The following is a 20411-nucleotide window of genomic DNA, read 5'->3' on the forward strand; positions in this document are numbered from 1 at the left end:
CTGGAAGAGACAGGAAAGGACCAATTCTTAGAAGGTCAGTACCTAATAAATCTGGGAGGCTGTACTTGCAGGAAATCTTTAATAGTTTGCATAGATTTAGCGTTTTCCTCCATCTTTTTAAGTACTATTACTGCTTTGTTGCCAACAGGCGGTCTTGGTTTAAAGGAGCATCCAGTAATTTAGTTTTAACATGATCTGGCAATTTTTTTTCCTTAAGCCAAGCATGCCTTCTAAGGGCAGACACTGTGACAGCAGCCCTGCAAAATGCCTCTAATGAATCAAAACCACATTGCAAAGTATGTTAACCGGGTTCAGCAGAATGCATTAAATCCTGTAATTCTTTATTTTCAGCACAGTCAGGAATCAACAATTTTCTGTTTAAGTAATCTAATAATATGCTGCTGATACTTAACATATGAAACAGGCAGTTTAAGGCCCTAATGGCCAAAGTAGCAGAAGTGTATACCTTCTTACCCCATCTGTCTAGGGCCCTACAATCTCTATCAGAGGGGGTAGGGTTTTTGGCAGTAGTAGCCTTAATGCCTTTGGGTCCCTGTGAAATTGTCTCTGGATCCGCAGTAGGATTCTTAAAAAGGAACTTGAGAGAGTCAGGGACTCTAATACCAGTCAGGTTTCCTGGGAGCTGGAGGTAAAGTGTCTGGGACCAGACTAGATTCCAAGAAGGCATCATTTACAATGTCCAGTACAGGAGGGATAGCTAAAGGCCTGTGCTGAGGTAGGAGTAAGAATTCCCTAAGCCTCTTTTTGGAGTCAGAGTAATCATGGCTTTCCCAGCGGAACTGCTCCCTAAGAGTTTCACCAAAAGAGAAATCTTCTGGAGGGGAAGCAGAGGGAATGGAGTCCTCTGCATCAGAATCCTCATAGGTAGACAAGGGCAAATCCTAGTCATCAGAAGAAACAGAAATTACAGAATCCTGATCAGAAGAATCAGAAGGAAAATCAGTTCTAGGTCTCTGAGAGGGAAGAAGGGTGGCTTCCCCTGATTAGAGTAAAAAGGTCTTCAGCCATTCTTATTTATTTTTAGGCGTAGGGGCCTGACCATGCGGTCTGGATGTCTGTTTTCTAGACGTGGATCGAGTTTTAGGCCTTGAAGATGATGTTTAATATGCAACTCAGTAGGCCTGAATACACCCTCAGAAGCCAGTACCTGCCCAGCAGCTATGGACCCATCCAAGGTAGAGACATCTGCAGGTTCCATAGTCGAAGAAGCATCTTGTGGCATACCGGACTCAGAATGGGTCTCAGTAGAGGCCTGCGAATCTTAAGTAGCGGGTTATCAGGGGCTGTGAAAGAGCCTCACTGAGTACTGGCGAACTGGCAACAAGCTTAAGAGAAGCGTCGTCGGCAGCTTTGGACCTATGCAGTCTGTCTTTATCTTTGCGTTTTTTCGGAACGTCAGTAGGCTTACTGAAGCCATTTCTGGATAAAATAGTTAGATGCGAAAATGATCGGACGACAATAGTTCGAGGATTGAATAAGGCACAAAACTGACAGTGAAGGACGTCATGGTCTGGGCCCAAGCAAGGAATGCAGTACGAATGAAAATCTTTGAGGTATTTGCTTTCCACAAATACAATTAACTTTTACTGACATCGGCTTAAAGCAAGAAAAAAGATCCCCAACGTGGTACTTAGCTTTGTTAAAGACTTCGGATGTGAAACTTTAAAATGAAAATTTCAGGAGTCTGCCGACCAGCACTTGCAAACTGCTTCTGCGTCGGGCACCGCACGGCAAGAAAGACTGATGTAATGGTGTCTGCTGCATGCTTTATACCCCTAACTACCTCATATCATGGAAGAAGAGACAGCAACCGATGCACGACCCCAGACTTAAGAGATAATAAAGCCGACTGAGGGCTACCTGCAAGCAGATAACCCAAATGTAATGATTGCACCAGTGAAACATGAACATCTTCCTTGCAGCGAGGTGAATTCTGGAAGCCAGCTGGGTGAAACAGAGATGCAGGAAGCTCTGCTTTTCTGGAGACAGGAAGGCCATTCTGGATGGTGTCCAGCAGTGTTCCCAAGAGTTTGCCTTGATTACTTCTAGTTGATGGTGTTCCATGAGGGGGTTAAGGAGGGTTTTGACAAAGAGGATGTCCTTGAGGAGCTATTCTTCGCCATCTGCCTGAATGGGGCAGTCATCCAGATAAGGGTAAATTTGTATACTTTTCTATCCGCCCAAGGCTATGGCCGGGGCTAAGGCATCTTCTAGACATATGGTAACTAACCATGCATTTTTTGTCAGCATAGGCAGCAGCTGCTGCAAAGTTAGCATTTTTAATTTGGTGACAGCCAGGAAGGTGTTCAGCATGGGTAGATCCAGGGTGGGGCACCAAGTGCCCTCTATTCTGGGCACAAAGAATAGTCTGGAATAAAAGCCTTTGCCTGTTTGATCTGAGGGGACAGGTTCTACTGCCCCTAGGGATGAGACAGCTTGGACTTGTTTCAATGCCTCTGTCCAGTGATTTTGAGGTAAGGGTACCCTCTTTGAATTGGGTGTTAGTAGAAGGAGAATTCCCCCCCCCCGTATCCCTGAAAAATGATTTTTAAGATCCAATGGTCATTAGTTGCAGAAATTCTATTTTTCAAGCACAGGGAGAGCCCTCCTCCTAGTATTTGGTGAGTGAAAACAGGGCGAGTGGGGAGAGGGAGTCACTGAGGATTTTTACCCTAGAGGGTTGGCTTAGAACTCCCTGCCATTTGGTTCTCTGCTGTCCCTGGGATAGAGGTCTGGGTGGTCTGTCCCTGCGGGGCATAGCTTGTCCTTGTCTGCTAGGTGCAGGAAATGACAAGTATATTGAGGGAAAATTCCTACTGAACCTAGGAGGTTGTACCTGAAGGAAATCTTTTACTGTCTGCATAGATTTTGCTTTGTCTTCCATCTTTTTAAGCACCTATTCTGCTTTTACACCAAAAAAGCAGTCCTTATCCAAAGGTGCATCAAGTAATTCAGATTTGACAAGTAATTTAGATTTGACATGATCAGGGAGAGGTTGTTCTTTCAACCATACATGTCTCCTAATGACAGATCCTGACACTGCTGCCCTGCCTGAGGCTTCTAGGGCATCATATCCACAGTGTAGAGTGTACAGCCACTTGACAAGGAGAGTGCAGTAAATCTGGTAATTCTTTCGAATTGGTACAGTCAGGAAAAGTAGTAATCTTTTTGTTTTAATAGTTCCAAGGTGTGTTGATATTTTAACATGTGGAACTGACAGTTCAGTGCTCTGACAGCTAAGGTAGCAGAGGTGCATACTTTTTTACCTTATCTGTCCAAAGCTCTGACGTCCTTGTCAGAAGGAAAAGGGTGCTTTGTAGAATTAGCCTTAGCTCCTTTAGGTCCCTGTGTAATGGCCTCCAGGTCTGCAGCAGGATTTTTGTACAAGTATTTGTGAGAATTCGGTACTCAATACCAGTCAGGTTTTCTGGGAGCAGGTGGGAGGGCATCAGGAGTTGAGCTAGATTCATGAAGACATCAACCACCTCTAAGATTGGAGGGATGGCAAAGGGTCTGTGCTGGAGCAGCTCTAGAAACTTAGCCTTTTCTTAGCCTGAGGGAAGTCCTGGGATTCCCAGTGGAAACCTTTCCTGAGGGTGTGAAGAGCTTCCCCCAAAGGAAGGATCGTCTGGTGGGAGGCAGAAAGAATGGATTCCTCTGGATCTGAATCCTCATAAGCAGTCAAGATATAATTCCTCTTCAAAATATGAATAATCAGACTCCTCAGAATTCTGTTCCGTCAGTATTTCAGGAGAAAGGTCTTTTCCTTTTAGAAGTAGTGGTCTGATTACCCTGATAAGGGTAATAAGATCCTCTATTTAAGCATTCACAGCTTGGGGTGGAAAAGCATGAGTAAAATGGTGGCATGAGGTAGTTTTCCTAGGAGTGGCCTTGCCTCTAGGCCTAAGAGTATCCATCGGTCTGAGAGAAATGGTAGTCAGATAAGATGTTTTTGTCTAGATTTGGTAGTGCGAAAGACCTCCTCAAAAGCCGGTGCCTGTGTTGCTGCTCCGGACCCAACCAATCTAAGGGGGCAGCGAAAGCCAACACATTCTGGCTAGGCTTATAAATGCCTTGGGGCAGATATAGCCTAGTACCTGCCTATGAACCTATGAGGCAGAGGCAACCATAGGCTCGGAAGACGAAGATTTCTGAAGCATTCTGGACTCCGACAGGGTCTCAGTAGAGACCTGTGAAGGTATCGAATCGGGCATCGGGGGCTGCGAAAGCACCTCACTGAATTCTGGGAAACTGATGACCTGCTTAGCGGTAGAGTTGTCAAAAGGCTTGCCTTGTGTGGTCTGTCTATCTTTATCCTTACTTTTTTTCAGAATGTCTACAGATTGTTTGCTGATGGACGCCATTTTGGCTACAATAAGAGCTCTACAACTAATGGTTCTCGCGTTAAAGAGAGCACAGAACAGGCAATGGGGGACTCTGTGGTCTGGGCCTAAACAAGTGACGCAATATGAATGGAAGTGTGTGTGTGGTATTTGCTTTCCGCAGGCGAGACGATTGTTAACTTTTCTGGGCATCAGTTAGTGCAAGAAAAAAGGATTCCCAACTGGGTACTTAGCTTTAGACACCTTTAGACACTTTTAGCTGAAATTCAAACTCTGGTAGTGACCAACCGGCACACTTGCAAACTGCTTTTGCTATGGGCTCCACGACAAGAAAGACTGATGTAAAGGCGTCGACTGCCTTCCTTTACACCACTGACTACCTGACATCAGACAGCAGCCAACACAGAAAAACACCAACTCTGGTATTCGGGCCAGCCGAGGGCCAACACATCAGGGATAACCCCCACAGGTGATGACTGCAACACTGAAACATGAACATCCTCTCCTTCCAGGACATTGAGAAGGCTTCTGTTTGCAATGCGTTCAGGTCATGAGTTCTACAGAAGTAGCTCTGGAGGTGCATGTTTATGGAGGCGGCAAACAGGTCTATCTGTGGAATACCCCCACCTGTGGACCAGATCTAGGAACACCTCTCGACAGCATCTATTCATGGCTGTCTGATATGGTTCTGCTTAGTGAGTGCCTGAAAGTTGTGCTGGGACCGAATGTAGGCTGTCTGGATGGTGATTCCCTGAGACAGCCAGATCCCATACTTGTAGAGCTAATCTGCATAGGAGGTAGGACTTTGTCTCTCCTTGCTTGTTCAGGTACCACATCACTGTGGTGCTGTCTGTGAAGATCTTTAGGAGGCCTTGCTGTTGGTAAGGTTGGAAGGCCTGCAGGGCGGGGAGTATTGCTGTCATTTCCATGATGCTGATGTGCACTTGTTTGTGTCTGTCCACAAACCTTGCACTGTCCTTGGACCCAGAGTTGCCCCACAGCCCAGGTCTGAGGCATCTGTGTGCATGATCTGGGAAGGGGGGTATTTGTAGGGGCAGGCCCAGATTCTGGGCAACTTGGCAGAGCCACCACTTTAAATTCTTCGTAAAGACAGGGGATGACTGGGACCCTGAACTCTAGAGGATGTGAGTGCTCTGTCCACATCAAGCGCAAGTACCATTGACATTTTCTCGTGTAAACGCAGGAGTAGTAGCATGGGGATAGTAGCTGCCATGTATTCCAGAAGTCTTAAGAATTCCGTTGCAGTCTTAGCTGATGAATAGAGGGCAGATTGAAATTGATGAGTGAGAGAGCACCTTTTCCCCCTGGGAAGGAGGCCATCCTGATGTCTGTCCTGATTCTGCATCCCAGGAAAACAATGTCCTGTGTAGGATCAAGTTGGGACTTTGGGAAGTTTATCAGGAACCCTAGAGACTGTAGCAAAGTAGGAGGTTCTTGGTGTGACCAAGGAGGGTCTGTCTGCTGCCTGAATGTGTAGGTCGCCTAAGAATGGGTATATTTATATTTTACTTGTCCTGCAGTAGAAAATTACTGGGGCTAGGCACTTTGTAAACACCCTTGGATTAGCAGAGAGCACAAAAGGCAAGGCATAGAACTGAAAGTGAAGTGCCTGCTACGAATCTGAGGTATTTCCTAGAGGAAGGCTTTATGGTAATGTGAAGATGGGTCTCCATTTTTGTCCAGGGTTACCATGAAGGCCTGAGGGAGAATAAGGGGGAAAGAGTGGGTAAGGAGCATCCTGAAGGAGGACACCTATAAGAAGAGGTTGAGACGGGAGAGGTATAGGATGGGTCTCCATGGTCCCTCTTTTCTGGGCACCAGAAAAATTCTTGAGTAGAAACCTTTCCCTCAAGCAAGGGTGGGGACTGATTTCATGGTGCCTTGAAGCAGCAGGTTAAGACCTGGTGTAGGAGAGACCGGGAGAGACCTTTGAGATGCGGGAGGAGGTGGAAAAGGCTCTCTGAGGTGGACTGATCCAACTCAAAATAGCCATTCTGCAGGATGGACAAAATCCATTTGTCTGATGTTACCAGGGACCATGCAGGGCAACAGTGAGAGAGATGGGTGGACAAGGAGGTGGTGGGAAGAGGAGGGGAAGGAAATGTGGAGTCCTTGGCTGAGCAGTTTGTCTCCTGGGAGGCATTCTAGACCTGGGGGTTGAAATCCTTGATGTCTTTCTTATAAATTGAGTCTTAGCTGGGTAGTTCCTCTGGAACTTTGGGACTGGAGAGACTAGGAGATGCTTGAGGTCTTGAAGCTCTTTCCCTTTCTGCTGGAGAGATTTGAATAGATCAGCCAACTTAGCATCAAGGAGGGCAGAGTTGCCCAAGAGGGAGTCCAGGAGCTTGGCTTTGAAGTCATCAGGGAGGGGCTGCAGATGTAGCCAGGAATATCTTCTAAGCACAGATGTTGATACAGCTGACCTAGCTGAGGCCTCAAGCTGCATCATATCAACACCTAAAAGAGTGCTTGTTCACTTGTGAGAAGCCCAAGCAAGGAAGACAAGGATGCTTTAGCAGCACAGTCAGGAATGTCATTAAGCACTTTGGAGGCTTTGTCCAGAAGAGCCAAAGAGCACTTGGCCATGTGAGACTGGTAATTTGTTGCCCGAAAAGCTAGGGTAGCATAGGTATAAACCTTTGTTCCCCACCTCTTTATGACTTTGCTGTCCTTATCTGCAGGCAGGAAAGTGGTGGAATGGAGGAGTTTGGATGCCCTGTCCGTAGAAATGGATATAGTGGCTAGGTCTGCTGGGGGGGCACTTGAGTAGGAATTTATCTGAGTCAGGGACACTGTATAATCTGTCCTCCCTTCGATGGGCAGGTGGTTGAGAATCTGGACTAATGGATGTCACAGCAAATGCATCCAGGAAAGAAGGCTGGATAAGTGGGATAGGTGACGGATTAGATGACTCCATCTGAATCAGATCATAAAATTTTTGTGCTTCAGACATGTCCGAGCATTCCCACTTAGTGTTCTCTCATCAGGTTAACAGTGTCCCTGAAGGTTAGGTCTTCCACTGGGGAATTAGACTCAGCAAAGGATTCTTAGAACCATACCGCAGAGGGGGGAGAAAAGAGTAGGACAGGGTGTCCTCTGAGGAGTTAGAAAGTTCTACCTCTGTAGGACGGCTCACAGTCCTTTCAGGTACGGTAGGCCTGGGGCAGAGAAGAGGTGGTGCAGCAGGGGTGAACTCCGAGGAAGGCCTGAGGGACAGGAAATCATTGTAGAGACTCTGGCTGAAGGGCTGCCAATCAGGTACGGCCTCTGGTGGCGGAGAAATATGTCTGGTCTTTTGTTTTTTCTTAGAAGGCCTAGCCGGCATCTGGCTGGCAATAGGACTGGAAGAAAATGAGTGAAACGGTGGAGGCCGGGTCTGAAGCACCCATCGAAGGTACTGCCCCCCCCCCCCCCCCCGGTGTCTGGAGCAGGCACTGGTACATCCTCCCTGAAGTGTCATCCACTCTAGATTGCACGGCCTCATGTAAGGTACCCGCTCTATCTGTAGTGGCAGAAGCCAAGTCCTCAGCCAAGCTAACAGAGAGTAAAGCTTGAACAGTGGCAGAGGGAGGTGCAGTGTAAGTAGTAGGCCGCATGGACTTTGCCCTCTTCCTTGGCAGTTCAGATGGGGTGTCGGAGGTAGCTTCCATACCAAGAGCAGTCTAAGGCGCTGGTTCTCAAGGTATAGAGAGCCTGTAAGCAGCGGTCTTGGGGACGAACGATTTACAGATGGAGCAGTTTTGTAATCGTGATCCCTACCTAGGCAAGAGAGAATGGTCATCGGAGTCCTTATGAGGAATCTGAAAACCAGAGTTGCACTTGCTGGACATGCACCTTTTGTTAAAAAATGCTTCATCTTTTGGGGCAGTAATTATTTATTTGGCCTCCTAGGAATAGGCTCTATGGAATCTGGGGTCCATTAATCCTTCTGAGAGATGCAATTCATAAGCTCACTGGAAAGGGGGGGGGGGGGTCACTCAAGTGGTCGAAAAGCAAGACCTGAAAGCCTTCAGGTAAAGACTCCTCAGCTGAAGGGGATGTGGACTGCTAGTCACATCTCCTTCAAAGTTTCCAAAACATCTCCAAAGGAGACACTCAGGAGGTGACCGTGGGGACTCTTCTACATCATAGAGGTCAGTATCAGACGTGACAGACTCCTCCAGGAAATCAAGATGCTTCCTTTTGCAGATTCTCTGCCGAGGGATATCCTCAGTGGGGTAATCTGGGGAGGGTTCAGAAGAGGAGGGAGCCCTTTGTGGGACATGCTGGGGTCTCTGCGATCCTCTGGAGAAGGTACATGGAAGGACAGACACTTGTCCAGAACTGGGAGGAAGATCCAAATGAAGGCTGTATATGTTAGACAGGGATGGTGCCAAACCCTAACCTCAAATGCAGTCTGCCTTGCTCCGAAGAACTCCTTGGATCCAAGAAAAAGGTTGTCAGAGCCAATGACATCTCTGGCTCAGAGATGAAAGATAAGAAGCAGACATAGGAGCTTAAAACTCACCTATGCCGAAGCCCTCCAGAGGCAGGGTCAGATCAGGAGAGACCCAAACTGGTTCATAGGTCCCGATTGGAGCTTGTCTGCTCCTAGAGGTCTCCTGTTTAAACTGGAGAGAAATGCTCAGGGCAGATATCGGATCCAAGAACACTGTGCGTCTCAGACCGGATACAGACACAAGCTGGATGTTGGAGTCTTCAGCTCAGAAATCAAGGGATGGATCAAAGGAGGAACAGGCACTGAAGGGGAGGACTGTGACTGATCCAATTCCTTTGGGTTTGGATCCAATAGCAGCTTGGCCAGAGATGGTGTCTTAAGCAGCCTCTGCACAACCGTATCCACACCTTCATTGGACAAACTCCTGGTGGACTGAGTAGACAGGGTAGGGGACCTAGACTTAGTCAAGAAAAGAGATGAGAGCCCAGACGTTATCAGTTCCAATGGTGAACAGCTCAGTTATCTTAGTTCTGTAGGCTCTGAGGACGTCGGAACAGAGGGTTTTAACAGCTCTGAAACAGCCTTGAATCCAGTAACAGCTGTCTGCTCCGAAGGTTTTGCAGCAGACAGTCTAGAAGCTTTTTGGCACGGTTCCATGGAGGATTCTGGAGCCAAAGTAGTACATTTCAAGAATTTTTCAGATTTGGAAGTGGACTCCAGTGAGATTTTCTCAGAAAAAGGAGTTTTTGGTAATCCCTTCAAAATAAGTTTGTTTTTGCGCTCCATAGGAGCTCTCTGGTTAAAACCTTGGCATATGGAGCATGACTCTTGGAAGGTGAAGAGGCTCCAAGCAATGCACATACCTCACTGTGGGAATCACTGAGGAGCATCTTACCACATACTTTGAAACCAAGAGGTCTCCCTTCCTGTTTCTGTGATATTGTGACCTACGAAAAACGAAATACACAAACACACAAGCAAGCCAGGAGTGGGAAGAAACAGTAAAGATAAATGAAGAAAAAGGCAGTTTTTTTTTTAAGTTGTCCTCTAAAACGGGCAACAAAATAGGAATAGGAGAAATAAAAACTTTACTACATATAATAGACTAATGGAAAAACTAACGTAAAGTACAACTACAGCAAATAGAAGACAAACATAAGAGAATCAAATAGAAAGCCATTAACCCACAGCTATTTTCAGAACCTCCTTCGCCGAGTGGCAAACAAGATCTGGGGTAGCTAGGGAGTTGCGTTATGGGTAGGGGAAAATGCCCAACAAGCTTAGCTGAAGGCCTCAAGCTTTTGCACCAACTGAGATGGATTGGATCCAACTCCATCAGTGAGAATAAAGGTGAGTGACATCACCACATCTGTAGTCTTAAAACAGGCTTCATGCTACAAGAATTGATTTAACAGTCATCCCTCTTAAGGGCAGACCACCAACAGATCCTACAAACAACAGACCCGTTAGCCTAACCAATCTTGTATGCAAAGAATTGGAAGGAATCATCACAGAAATGATCAGCGATACTGGACACCTTCAGACACTGGATCCATTCCAGTCCAGCTTCGTCAAGAGAAGATTATGCCTACTGAACCTGGTGGACTTATTTGAGAAGGCCGCAAGGTAATGGATATGAATAACAGTGCATACTGCCTACCTTGACCTGACCAAGGCATTTAATACAATACCCCATTATGGCATTGTTAAACTTACAGAATTAGGCATAAACTCCTATATAGCATGCTGGATAGCCAGTTGGCTCACAGACAGGACCCAGGAAGTCAGGACTGGTGAGACCAGCTCAGAGAGGCCACTCATCAGTGGAGTCCCTCAAGGCTCTGTGCTGGGCCCGCTCCTTTTTGGCATCTACTTGCCAAAAGTCAAGACTAAAATCAAAGGCCCCTGGCTGATTAAGTTTGTACACGACTACAAAACTGAAACCAGTCGCAGTATCCCCGCAAGACACTATCATCTTACAAAAGAATAACCGACAAAAGAGTGGTGCCCAAGCCATGGCTTAAAACTCTATGCAGAGTAATGCACTACAGTACCTTTTGGGAAGTTCGCCACCCCAGGAACGCAAGTCAAACAAAACAGCCCTAAGAGTTGACCCATTAGTCAGGGATCTGGGAATACATGTAGCTAGCAACCTGGGCTTCGACCAACATGTATCCAAGGTAGTAAGGAAATCCTTCTATATAGCTCAACTTACAAGTGCATGATATCTAGGCCCAGGTAAGGCAGGTGTACCACTACACTCTGCCTCAGTTTCATCGAGTATAAAGCCCCCCTTCGGGATGTAACTGACCAGACTCGAGCAGCAACTTTAACATCCGAAAAGGTTCCTTACAAAAAGGACAGGGCATAAACAATGTCCTATGCAGATTGCCTCAAAGCCCTCTTTCTATACGCTTCCTACTGCAAACTACTGAGGGGTGATATAAGCCTGCCATACAAGGCATCGCTGGATCCCGTTCTTCTGAGCCTTTTCCATATCTGCAAAACAAACAGCATCAGAACCACGATATCTAAAGACCTACATTTTGTTTGCAACATAAATAGGACATGATGGAGAGATGTATATTGCAGAATTCCATTTGTTTCACTTGTTTGGGTAGCCTGTTTTAAAGAAAGTCCCTCCCTAACCTTATTTAAGCACAACTTGGACCACTGGATGGGAAATCGAAAACTCACCCCTGGTCTGGCAGCCATGCCTCTTGATGGATAGAGGCAGTCAAGTAAATCACGTTGTAACCATCAAGTCCATACAAATGTCCAAAATGGTTAGGTTGCACAGCTAGGCTTATAAAGGCCCTAGTAATCATTAGCCTAGTATACATCCATGAACCTATGTAGGCAAGATTGTTGCACTTGGGGACTGTGCAAACATTACAATACTGAAGTAGCCAAAAAGCCATGAAAACATGAGACACAAAGCATAATAGAGAATGTTTATTTCACATGGGATCACCAGTTACCAAAACTCCAAAAACAGACGCAAGAAAACCAGGTTTAGTAATCCATAAAAAGACAAAAGTAGCACTGTTGAAATTACCACACCAATGATCACAGTGTGAGCAATGTGGAAGGAGAATACCCAAACAGTTAACAGTAAGAGCAATGTGTCTCACAGAATTTACATTCTTATTTACATATGCTACCGATCCATGTAATTCCATATGAATTAAAAGATTAGTCAGTTCTGGGCAAATTGCAAGTGCTGCAAAGAGCACTTCTGGCGAAGATCAAAGACTGAAATGAGACTAATTTCATGAACTTTAATGATACCTTGAATTAGGAAAGGGATCCATTCCCGCCATGGTATTAGAAACCCAAAAGACTTTGGGAAGTTAAATCAGGATACGCCTCATCACTACACATCATGAACTTATACTGGCAGGTGAATAGGTTACTTACAGAGTTTAAAAAGTCATGTACGAGCATTTTATTAGCTTAAAGAATTTTAAACAAATACTTACAGACAACTCAGTTTCAACCAGTTCCTTAGTTTCTGCACCTTTCTTTCCTTTGCCTGCAGCTCCTCCAGTACCTCCAGAAGGTGCTTTACTTTTCTTTGGAGGCCCTGCAGTCTAAAAAGTGAAAGAAATACATTTCACACAGGAAATCTCATTCAGTGTCACATTTCAAAAATGTTAAAGCCATATTATCATACAGGACAACATTTAAATAGCTCATCTCCGAAACAGCTGTATTATCTTTCAATTAACTCTTAAATGTACAGGTCACATACTAAAAAAAATTGAAAATATGAAGTTGCAACAAAACTTTTTTCTGAAAACAGTCAATACTGATCCACTAGCTCCATTTCTACAGCAAGTTAAATACCAATAGTCACTCCCCTACTGAACTCAAACAAGGTAATTTCAATGCAGTTGTGCAAACTGAGCATTTTTCCTTGATCCATGTAAGGCGCACACCTGGCCAGCCACCACAAGCACCTGTGAAAATTCCTCAGGTCCACTCCTCCATTATGGAATCGAGCAGCAGTACCGTCTGAGTATAATGTGCAGGTTATTTGGCTAATGTGAAATTTTAATGTGCATCATTTAAACTAGGAAGGGTTATGTACATCAGTTAGCATGGAGGACTAAAGCTCTGAACTAATAATCTGTTTCCTGCACCCAAGACAGAGTTTAATTCCATCAATTTTTATCTTCCGACTGACTGATCAAATCACAACCAATGCTTCTGCTTTGCCCCTGAAAAAGAATAGTGCCCAGTGGTATTACCCACTCAAACGGGAGAGGGGGGATATGATCTTAACATTTAAGTTATGTTTTGAAGAGGATTATAAATATATATACACTATTATCTTGCACTGGAGCATGTATTTTGGCTTTAATTCTGTGAAAATACAAGGAGGAAACCCTCACAGGAACAGATTTCAGAAGTAATGCTTCTACCCTACACTGCTTTGGTCAGTCATCAAGAACAGTGCATAGTGCAGTTTGGGAGATATATAAGGGAACAGGATATCAGGTCCTTGGAAAAAATCCCGAGGAAACTTACCAGAAAGGTATGTAGGATGGTGAGAGCAAGGAACAACACAAAATAGAGTAAAAGCTCTAGTTACCTGACTGATCAGATAATACGGGTATGATACTGATAGACAAGATCATATCAAGCAGATATGAAGAGGTCATTCTGAAAATTAAGGATAGAAGGAAAGAAGTGTATAAGCATTATACTGTAGGGACAAACTACTCCACTGATCTCCAAACACTTTCACAGATAACCGTGTAGACCCATCAGACAAACTACCAAAACAGGTGAATAAATCCACAAATGCATTCAAGAGTGTATGGCATAAGCTGAAGTACGGAAGGCTGGTATGGAAAGGAGATTAAGTGCTTTAACAATTCAAAGAGCAAACAGAGATCTCTTCTTGCCATTATACAAATTCCATGTATGACACATTTGCATTTTTGTCTTGCAACTATTTGGTTGGTGTCTCAACCTAATGTCATAGCTAAAGAGGAGCTCTCAGGACAGCCCACTTTCCAGGTTAAAAGAAGCAGATGTACTGTTATCAAACAGTTAAAATTCCTAAAGTGAAGGTTTAAGTCAGTCCATGCAAGATGGATGAAAACTTGGGTCATTTCTGATTCACAATATCTGCCTCACTTTCCACATGCTATTCAGTTTTCATTCTCTTCTTCCCAAATGGAATCCATCAGCTGCCCTGAATACAGTTTGAATTGATAAAGGTTTGCTTAAAAGTTTCTCAAGCCTTTTTAATGTTCCACCGTCAAATAAGCCAATTCTCAACTCTTCTTTAACTGCAGTTTTATTATATTTCACACGTGCATTAAAATTGCCAGTGCTGCTCTCAGAGTTCAAGTAAAAGCACTGTAAAAGGGAGAAGAACTGGCATTAGTGACACATCCATCACCTGGTTCCCAGACTTCTTGTCAGATTTTCCAAAGGTAAATTTATCTCGGTCTTCCTTCAGCACACACCTCTTTTGATGGGAGCATCGCACAAGGTTCTATCCTAACTCATCTCCACTTTTGTATATTCATTAATGAACTAACTCATAAGCTTCTTACTCTACAACCCATAATCTGCTGACATTGCAATCAAGGAAAATTTACTCCTCTGGAATCAAAACAACTGCATAAAAACTACAACTACCTCAATTCCTGGCCTGTTATCCACAAACCAATACTTAACCCTGCAAAAATAAAAAAAACATGCCACTTAGCCAAGAAAATCAACTCACAGCAACAAAAACAACCATCTCCTCCTTCAATTACTCCACTTTGTGGATAGACCAATCATTAATATTTCATATCCAAACTGAGAAATAAAGGACAAACTAACTTCTCTTCTGGGCTAGAATATCATCCTTCCTATCCAATCCATCCAAGGAAGCAGCAGGCATACGAGTCACTGTCCCATCTTCAATATGGGCAATCCATAAAATCCACAAAGAAAAATTCCTCCATACTAATCATCAAAAACAAAATCTGTTGCTTCAATACTCTCAATCACCACTGCCTCACCCTCAAAAAGATAAATGGCTAACTACAAGGCTCTTTCATCTTCAGAATACTCAAGCCTAACTCGTTCCCACTACTAGCTGCCAAACTTTATACCAAACACACTACAACCTCAGACACATCTCCCAACCACCACCACCACAAACCAGACTACAGTGCATCACCCACTTTCTCCATCCCTCCTCCTGAACTATGGGAATTCCTAACCACCATCAAAAATGAAATATAAGCCTCCTCCACCACCTTCAGAGTTGAACTAGAGTTCTTCCACATCAAATCAATCTGTACTTGACTCTCAGCAGGTAACAGCAAGCATGGACTTCTCAACTTCTCCATAAACTCTCTACTCAACTACCAAAACTTCTCAAAGGCAACTCCCCAACTGACTTACTCCACAGCATTTCCATCATGATGTAAACCCAAAATATAGTCACTTAAAATTGTTCATACACCTACTGCCACTTCACAGTTACATGTTGCTTTCTGTTCCATTTTTGATTTGCACAGCTTACTGCCACTTTGTTCCATTTTCATCCCTGCCAATTTCAACCTGGTAATACCTGCAAATGGTCATGTGATCAATGCATTATCCTGATAAATGTAAAATATTTTGGGGTGTATATGACAGTAACTGTGGACTGATTTAGAAAAAGGAAGAAAGATTAGTTGTGTAAAATCTTACCAGAACAATAGATGCTCTTTTCTCTGTTGCAGTATTCTTTACATGAGGGAGTTGCCTGCCACAACAACCCGACAATGGTCAATATACAAGAGACTTTTACTACTTAGAGGTGCGTGGTATGTCACATGTGGGCTGCTCTCGTACATGGGCCATAAAAGTGATATACGCACACACCCTCCTCAGAACAGACTGCCACAGGAAGAATGCCTGAATAAAGGAAGTACGGAGGTGGAGTACACCCAAGGTTCATAGGCTAGTAATAGGCTATCGGCCCAAGGGCCTATACAAGCCTAGCCATAACAATTCCCTGGTTGCTTCTTCCCACACTATTTCCTTCCCTGGACCCCTGTCTAGCAAGGCAACAAACGTGATTTCCCAGGGTGAATTTCCTTTCTCCCATCGAATCGTCAAGGTTCCTTTTGAAGAGGGCCAAAGAGGCACTCTGCTTGACATGTATCAGCAGTCTTTTCCAGAGTCTGGGGAGTCTCTGGGTCAGGAACCTATCCCACTCCAGCATGTTTTGTTCATTGTGATGACAAGGTTTAGATCCCTGAACGTGTGGCTCTGAGGGATTGGGATTTCAAGTGTAGCATGTCCAACAGCTCTGGGTTTCACATGGCCTTGCATGGTAAGCAGAGATCATCTCTGAGTAGACTATACGCGACAAGAGTATAGCTGGAGTTTTTAAGGCGGTCAGTATAGGGTATCTGCTTTAGGCCTGTGAGTCTTTTAGTGAGGTATTTCTGCGGCCTTTCCAGTTGTTGAAGATGTCTTGAGAGGTACATACCAAGCGGGGTGCTGTATTCTATAATGGGTCTAATGTGGGATGAGTACAGTGGGACAATGACCTTTTTTTCTGGATGAAAAGCCCTTAGTGATGAGGTGTGCCACATAGGATTTCCTGACTGTTGTGGCTATGTGGTTATCGAAGGTAAGACCACTGTCCACCAGTGTCTCCAAGCCTGTTATCAAACTTTCGGTGTTTAGTGTAATGCCACCTATGAGGTAATTCACAGGTACATCTTTCTTCCCAAAGGGGAAAACTATACATTTCTTAGGATTGAGCTTGAGCCCATGGCCCTGGCAGGGTGCCATCTGCTTCTGTAAGGCCCTTTTGTAGAGTATCTACATCATTTGGGGATTCAATAAGGGCTCCCAGTTTGCAGTCATCTGCAAACTTGATTAGCCAGAGTCCCTTGGTGTTGGCCTGTACTTCAGAGAAGTAGATGCCAAACAAGAGCAGTCCCAGGACTGAACCCTGAAGTAGTCCACTTGTCTGGAGCAGGATTTGGAGTCGGCAACTTTTACAGTGTGGGTTCCGTCAGTAAGCCTGTTTGCAACCAATCGAGTGACGTAGGGATTAATGCCCAGCTTAGTAAGTCTATCTATGAATCCAGAGTGGGGGATTGTGTCAAAGGCCTTGGCGAGGTACAAATAGGCTGTGTGGATCGCATTACCCTCGTCCACGGCTCTGGAGACTGAATCAGTTCAGGAGACAAGATCGTCCCTTCACAAACCCAAACTGGGGGGGGGGGGTCCACAGTTTGAAGGTTGCCAATGTCTTTGTTTACAAGTTCCATGATATGTCCCATGGCTTTGCAGATCAGGCTCGTCAGACTGATGGGGCGGTAGTTCACGGAATCCAAGTTGGATCCCCCCCTTGTAAAGTGGGATAACTGCAGCTGTGCACCACTCAGTGGACACAAAGCCTGAATTGAGGCTATGATTAAACATGACACTTGGTAGGGTGCCAGTTCATGTAGTACACAGCCCGGGATGTCATCTGGTCCCATGGATGCTGTATTCTTAGCTTTGGAGAGTGAGTTTTTTTACCTGTGTGACCATTACTACCGGAATTTGGCAATCTTATGGTACTGAGATAGGCTGTTTAGGGGGTGAGAGGGGGTGACGTTGGCACTGAAGTGATCTGCCAGGTTATTGGCAATATCCTTGGGATCAGTATATTTAATATCATTCTGTAGTAGCTCAGAGCAGATCTGAGCATTGACATTTAGATTCTTGACAGCTATAGAATGCCTTGTGGCTATCTTTGGCAATTTTATTTTTGTAACTAGCTTTGGAGGATTTTATGAGGAATCGCAGCTTCTTACTGAGGCTGGTAAGAGCTTTTTGCATCCTGGGATTTTCCTCTTTTCTGCAACAGTTTCTTCCTTTTCTTGTAAAGATGGCAGGGGACCACCAGATTGGCTTCCTTTGATTGGAGGAGAGCATCTTGATTCTATTTGGGATAGCAAGATTCACGCATGAGTGGATGTGCTCATACAGTGCCTCAGTGTAGGATTCAGCAGTCGAACTTTCAGTTCCCGTCTGCATGGGTGTCATGAAGTTAGTCACTTCTGACTTGAGTAGCATGAAGTTGGCTTTAGGGAAGTTTTTTATGGAGATTTCCTTACTGGGGGGTGGGGGGTGGGTGGGATGTGGATGTTAAGTGTGATTAGCTTATGGTCAGAACTGATCAACAAGGGAGTGACCATAGGTGTGGAGCATCGATTTCCCATGTTGGTAATGACCAGGTCTAGTATATTGGAGCCCCTGGTGGGACTATGGATTAGTTGATCCACGGCATTGGAATTTATGAATTCCAAGAACCATTGGGCAAAGGTGTTGGTACACGAGTAGTTTTCCCAGTTAATGGCAGGGTAGTTGAAATCACCCAGTATTAGGGTGTTTGCTTGTATCTTAAGTTTCAAGTATGTTTAAAAGGTGTAGTGAGAATCTTGGGACATGGTGGGGGATCTGCAGCAAGCTACAATTTGGATTGCAGTCTTGCCTAGTGTTAGTTGCACCTGGAGAATTTCAGATGCATTGTGTTGGGCAACTAGCCTAGTGGTGTGAATATCCTTGGTGAATATGGACACACATCCACCGTTAGTGTTTCGGTCCTGGTTTGGTGGCTGAAAAAAGTGGTAAGAGTTGTAGCCTGGTATTGCAGGAGTGGTGTCTGGAGCCTTAAACCAGGTCTCAGTTAATGCACAGATATCGATGTTCGCCATTTTTAGGAGTGCCATGAGAGAGTGCATTTTGAGGTTTATACTTCAAGCATTAAATAGCATTACCTTCAGAATTTGCATGCTTGTACCTGTTACGGTGGTGGTTTTGTCCTTTGAACTTTGCCTAACAAAGGCACTACAGGGGTTGCAAGAGCCTTAGCCAGTAACCTGAATCCCAGGGGGGACATGTGCAGACCATCTCTGACAAAGCATTGTGGTCTGTCGATAATGTTATTCCAGGCAGACAGATACTGGATCCCCTTTGAATGACACCAGAAGCTTAACCAATTGTTGAAGTCAATCATTTTGTCCTTGTATTTCGGTATTATTCTAGGCGAAGGCAGGATGCTACTCAGGGCTAGGGTCATACCTGCCTGGGCCACATGACCCGAAAGCTCTTCCATGTCTCTTTTTATGTAGTCCAGCGAGGTACGTCTCAAGTCATTCACGCCAACATGGACAATGAGAGAGTCATATTTGTACTTGTTGTGGAGTGACGTGAGTGCATGCGTTATGTGGCGGATTCTGGCACCAGACAGGCAACTGACTTAATTTTCTCCATGTTCAGCCTGCTGAGTGGGACATCAGTGTGCCGGAATATAGAGTCACCTATGACTAAAGTGTACGTTGTCTTGCCTTAGGGGCTGCTGCTGGGTGCCACACTGGTGGTGTGAGCTATGTGACACTTTGGTTGTGATTGGTGTTTGTGTTTCAGCTTGGGAGGTCCTTGTTGCTTGGGCAGGTTACAGTCGAGGGCCTCTGCATATGTGGATTTAATGTTGCTATGTGTGGGTGTTGGTGGTGCGGGATTAGAAGGGCTATGTGGTGCTTGAGGTGTAGTACGGGCGTTAACCATCTCCTTTTGACTGTTTAGCACAGTCTTTGATGACGAGAGCTTTGCCTCTAGTTTGGCTATGTAAGTGCATCTCTCAGGTTGTAGGAGGAGAGAGTTTGACTGTGTACATGAGGCAATTGCTGCATTGCCCCAGTATGCCCAGATTCACCAGGTGGACAGGAGAAATCACTGGAAGCTGACCCTTGGACATGCCTGGTTTGGTGCTTTTTTTTGTAAAGTACATGAGCTGTTTTCCCTTGCCTTAGCAAGGTACTTGGCAATTATAGGCTGTTTAGTGCCTACGATTAATTTCTCCTTATTAAGGAGAGTTGAGTGCTTCTATCAGTAGTGCTTTCCAGCAGGTATTAGAGCAAGTGCTGGTCACAAGGAGGCTTACAAGTAAAATGAAAAAATGGTTTATCCTAAACACCGCAGTGTGCACTAAAGTTTGATGTGAATGTTTTACCTGTCTAAAAAGTTAAGTTTTCGTGTAGAGTCACTTTTTAAAACAGCAAGATAGATTGAAAGGGGGTGGTCACTTTTGTATTCTGGTACTACGGAATACAGTAGGACGGCCAATAAATTTAAATAGTTGAAGGGGAGTGATTTCACAAAATGACAATTTTGTGCTTACTCACACAAGCCAGTGAAACAGAGGAAATGAAATATTTGGTCAAATTAACATAAGAGGAAGGCAACTAGAAAGACAGTGGTATTTAAGAACACAACAGTAAGCAGGTGGAAGGGAGGGGAAACATTTTTACCCAACTCGCAACAGACAGAGCTGTGGTCTCTTTTGAAGTTTTAATATGCAGTTAAAAGCAGAATACAAGTAAAACACAAGGTAAAGAAAACAAATCACAGTATTGAAAATATAAAAAGGCAATAAAGTAAATCAACATACAACAAATAAAAAGCAAAAAAGAAGTTATGTACTCACCATAACATTCCATGTTGGTAGTCAATCTCACTCCTCATTTTTACATATTGTTCGGAGCCAAGACTCGGCCGATTTTCAAGCTTGAAGACTTCTG

General features: G+C 44.6%; 1 protein-coding gene across 1 annotated transcript in view; it reads right to left on the reverse strand.

Moving 5' to 3' along the window:
- The window catches only part of CKAP5 (cytoskeleton associated protein 5), a 4315141-nt gene that overhangs the window by 2485295 nt on the left and 1809435 nt on the right, over positions 1-20411 (reverse strand). Inside the window, exon 12 of the mRNA XM_044084803.1 lies at positions 12306-12416. Within this exon, the coding sequence (XP_043940738.1) occupies positions 12306-12416 (111 nt within the window). The remainder of the gene's footprint in view (positions 1-12305; positions 12417-20411) is intronic.

Source organism: Protopterus annectens, chromosome 9.part0 (genome assembly GCF_019279795.1).
Source record: "Protopterus annectens isolate FY-2018-M chromosome 9.part0, PAN1.0, whole genome shotgun sequence".
NCBI lineage: Eukaryota > Metazoa > Chordata > Ceratodontiformes > Protopteridae > Protopterus > Protopterus annectens.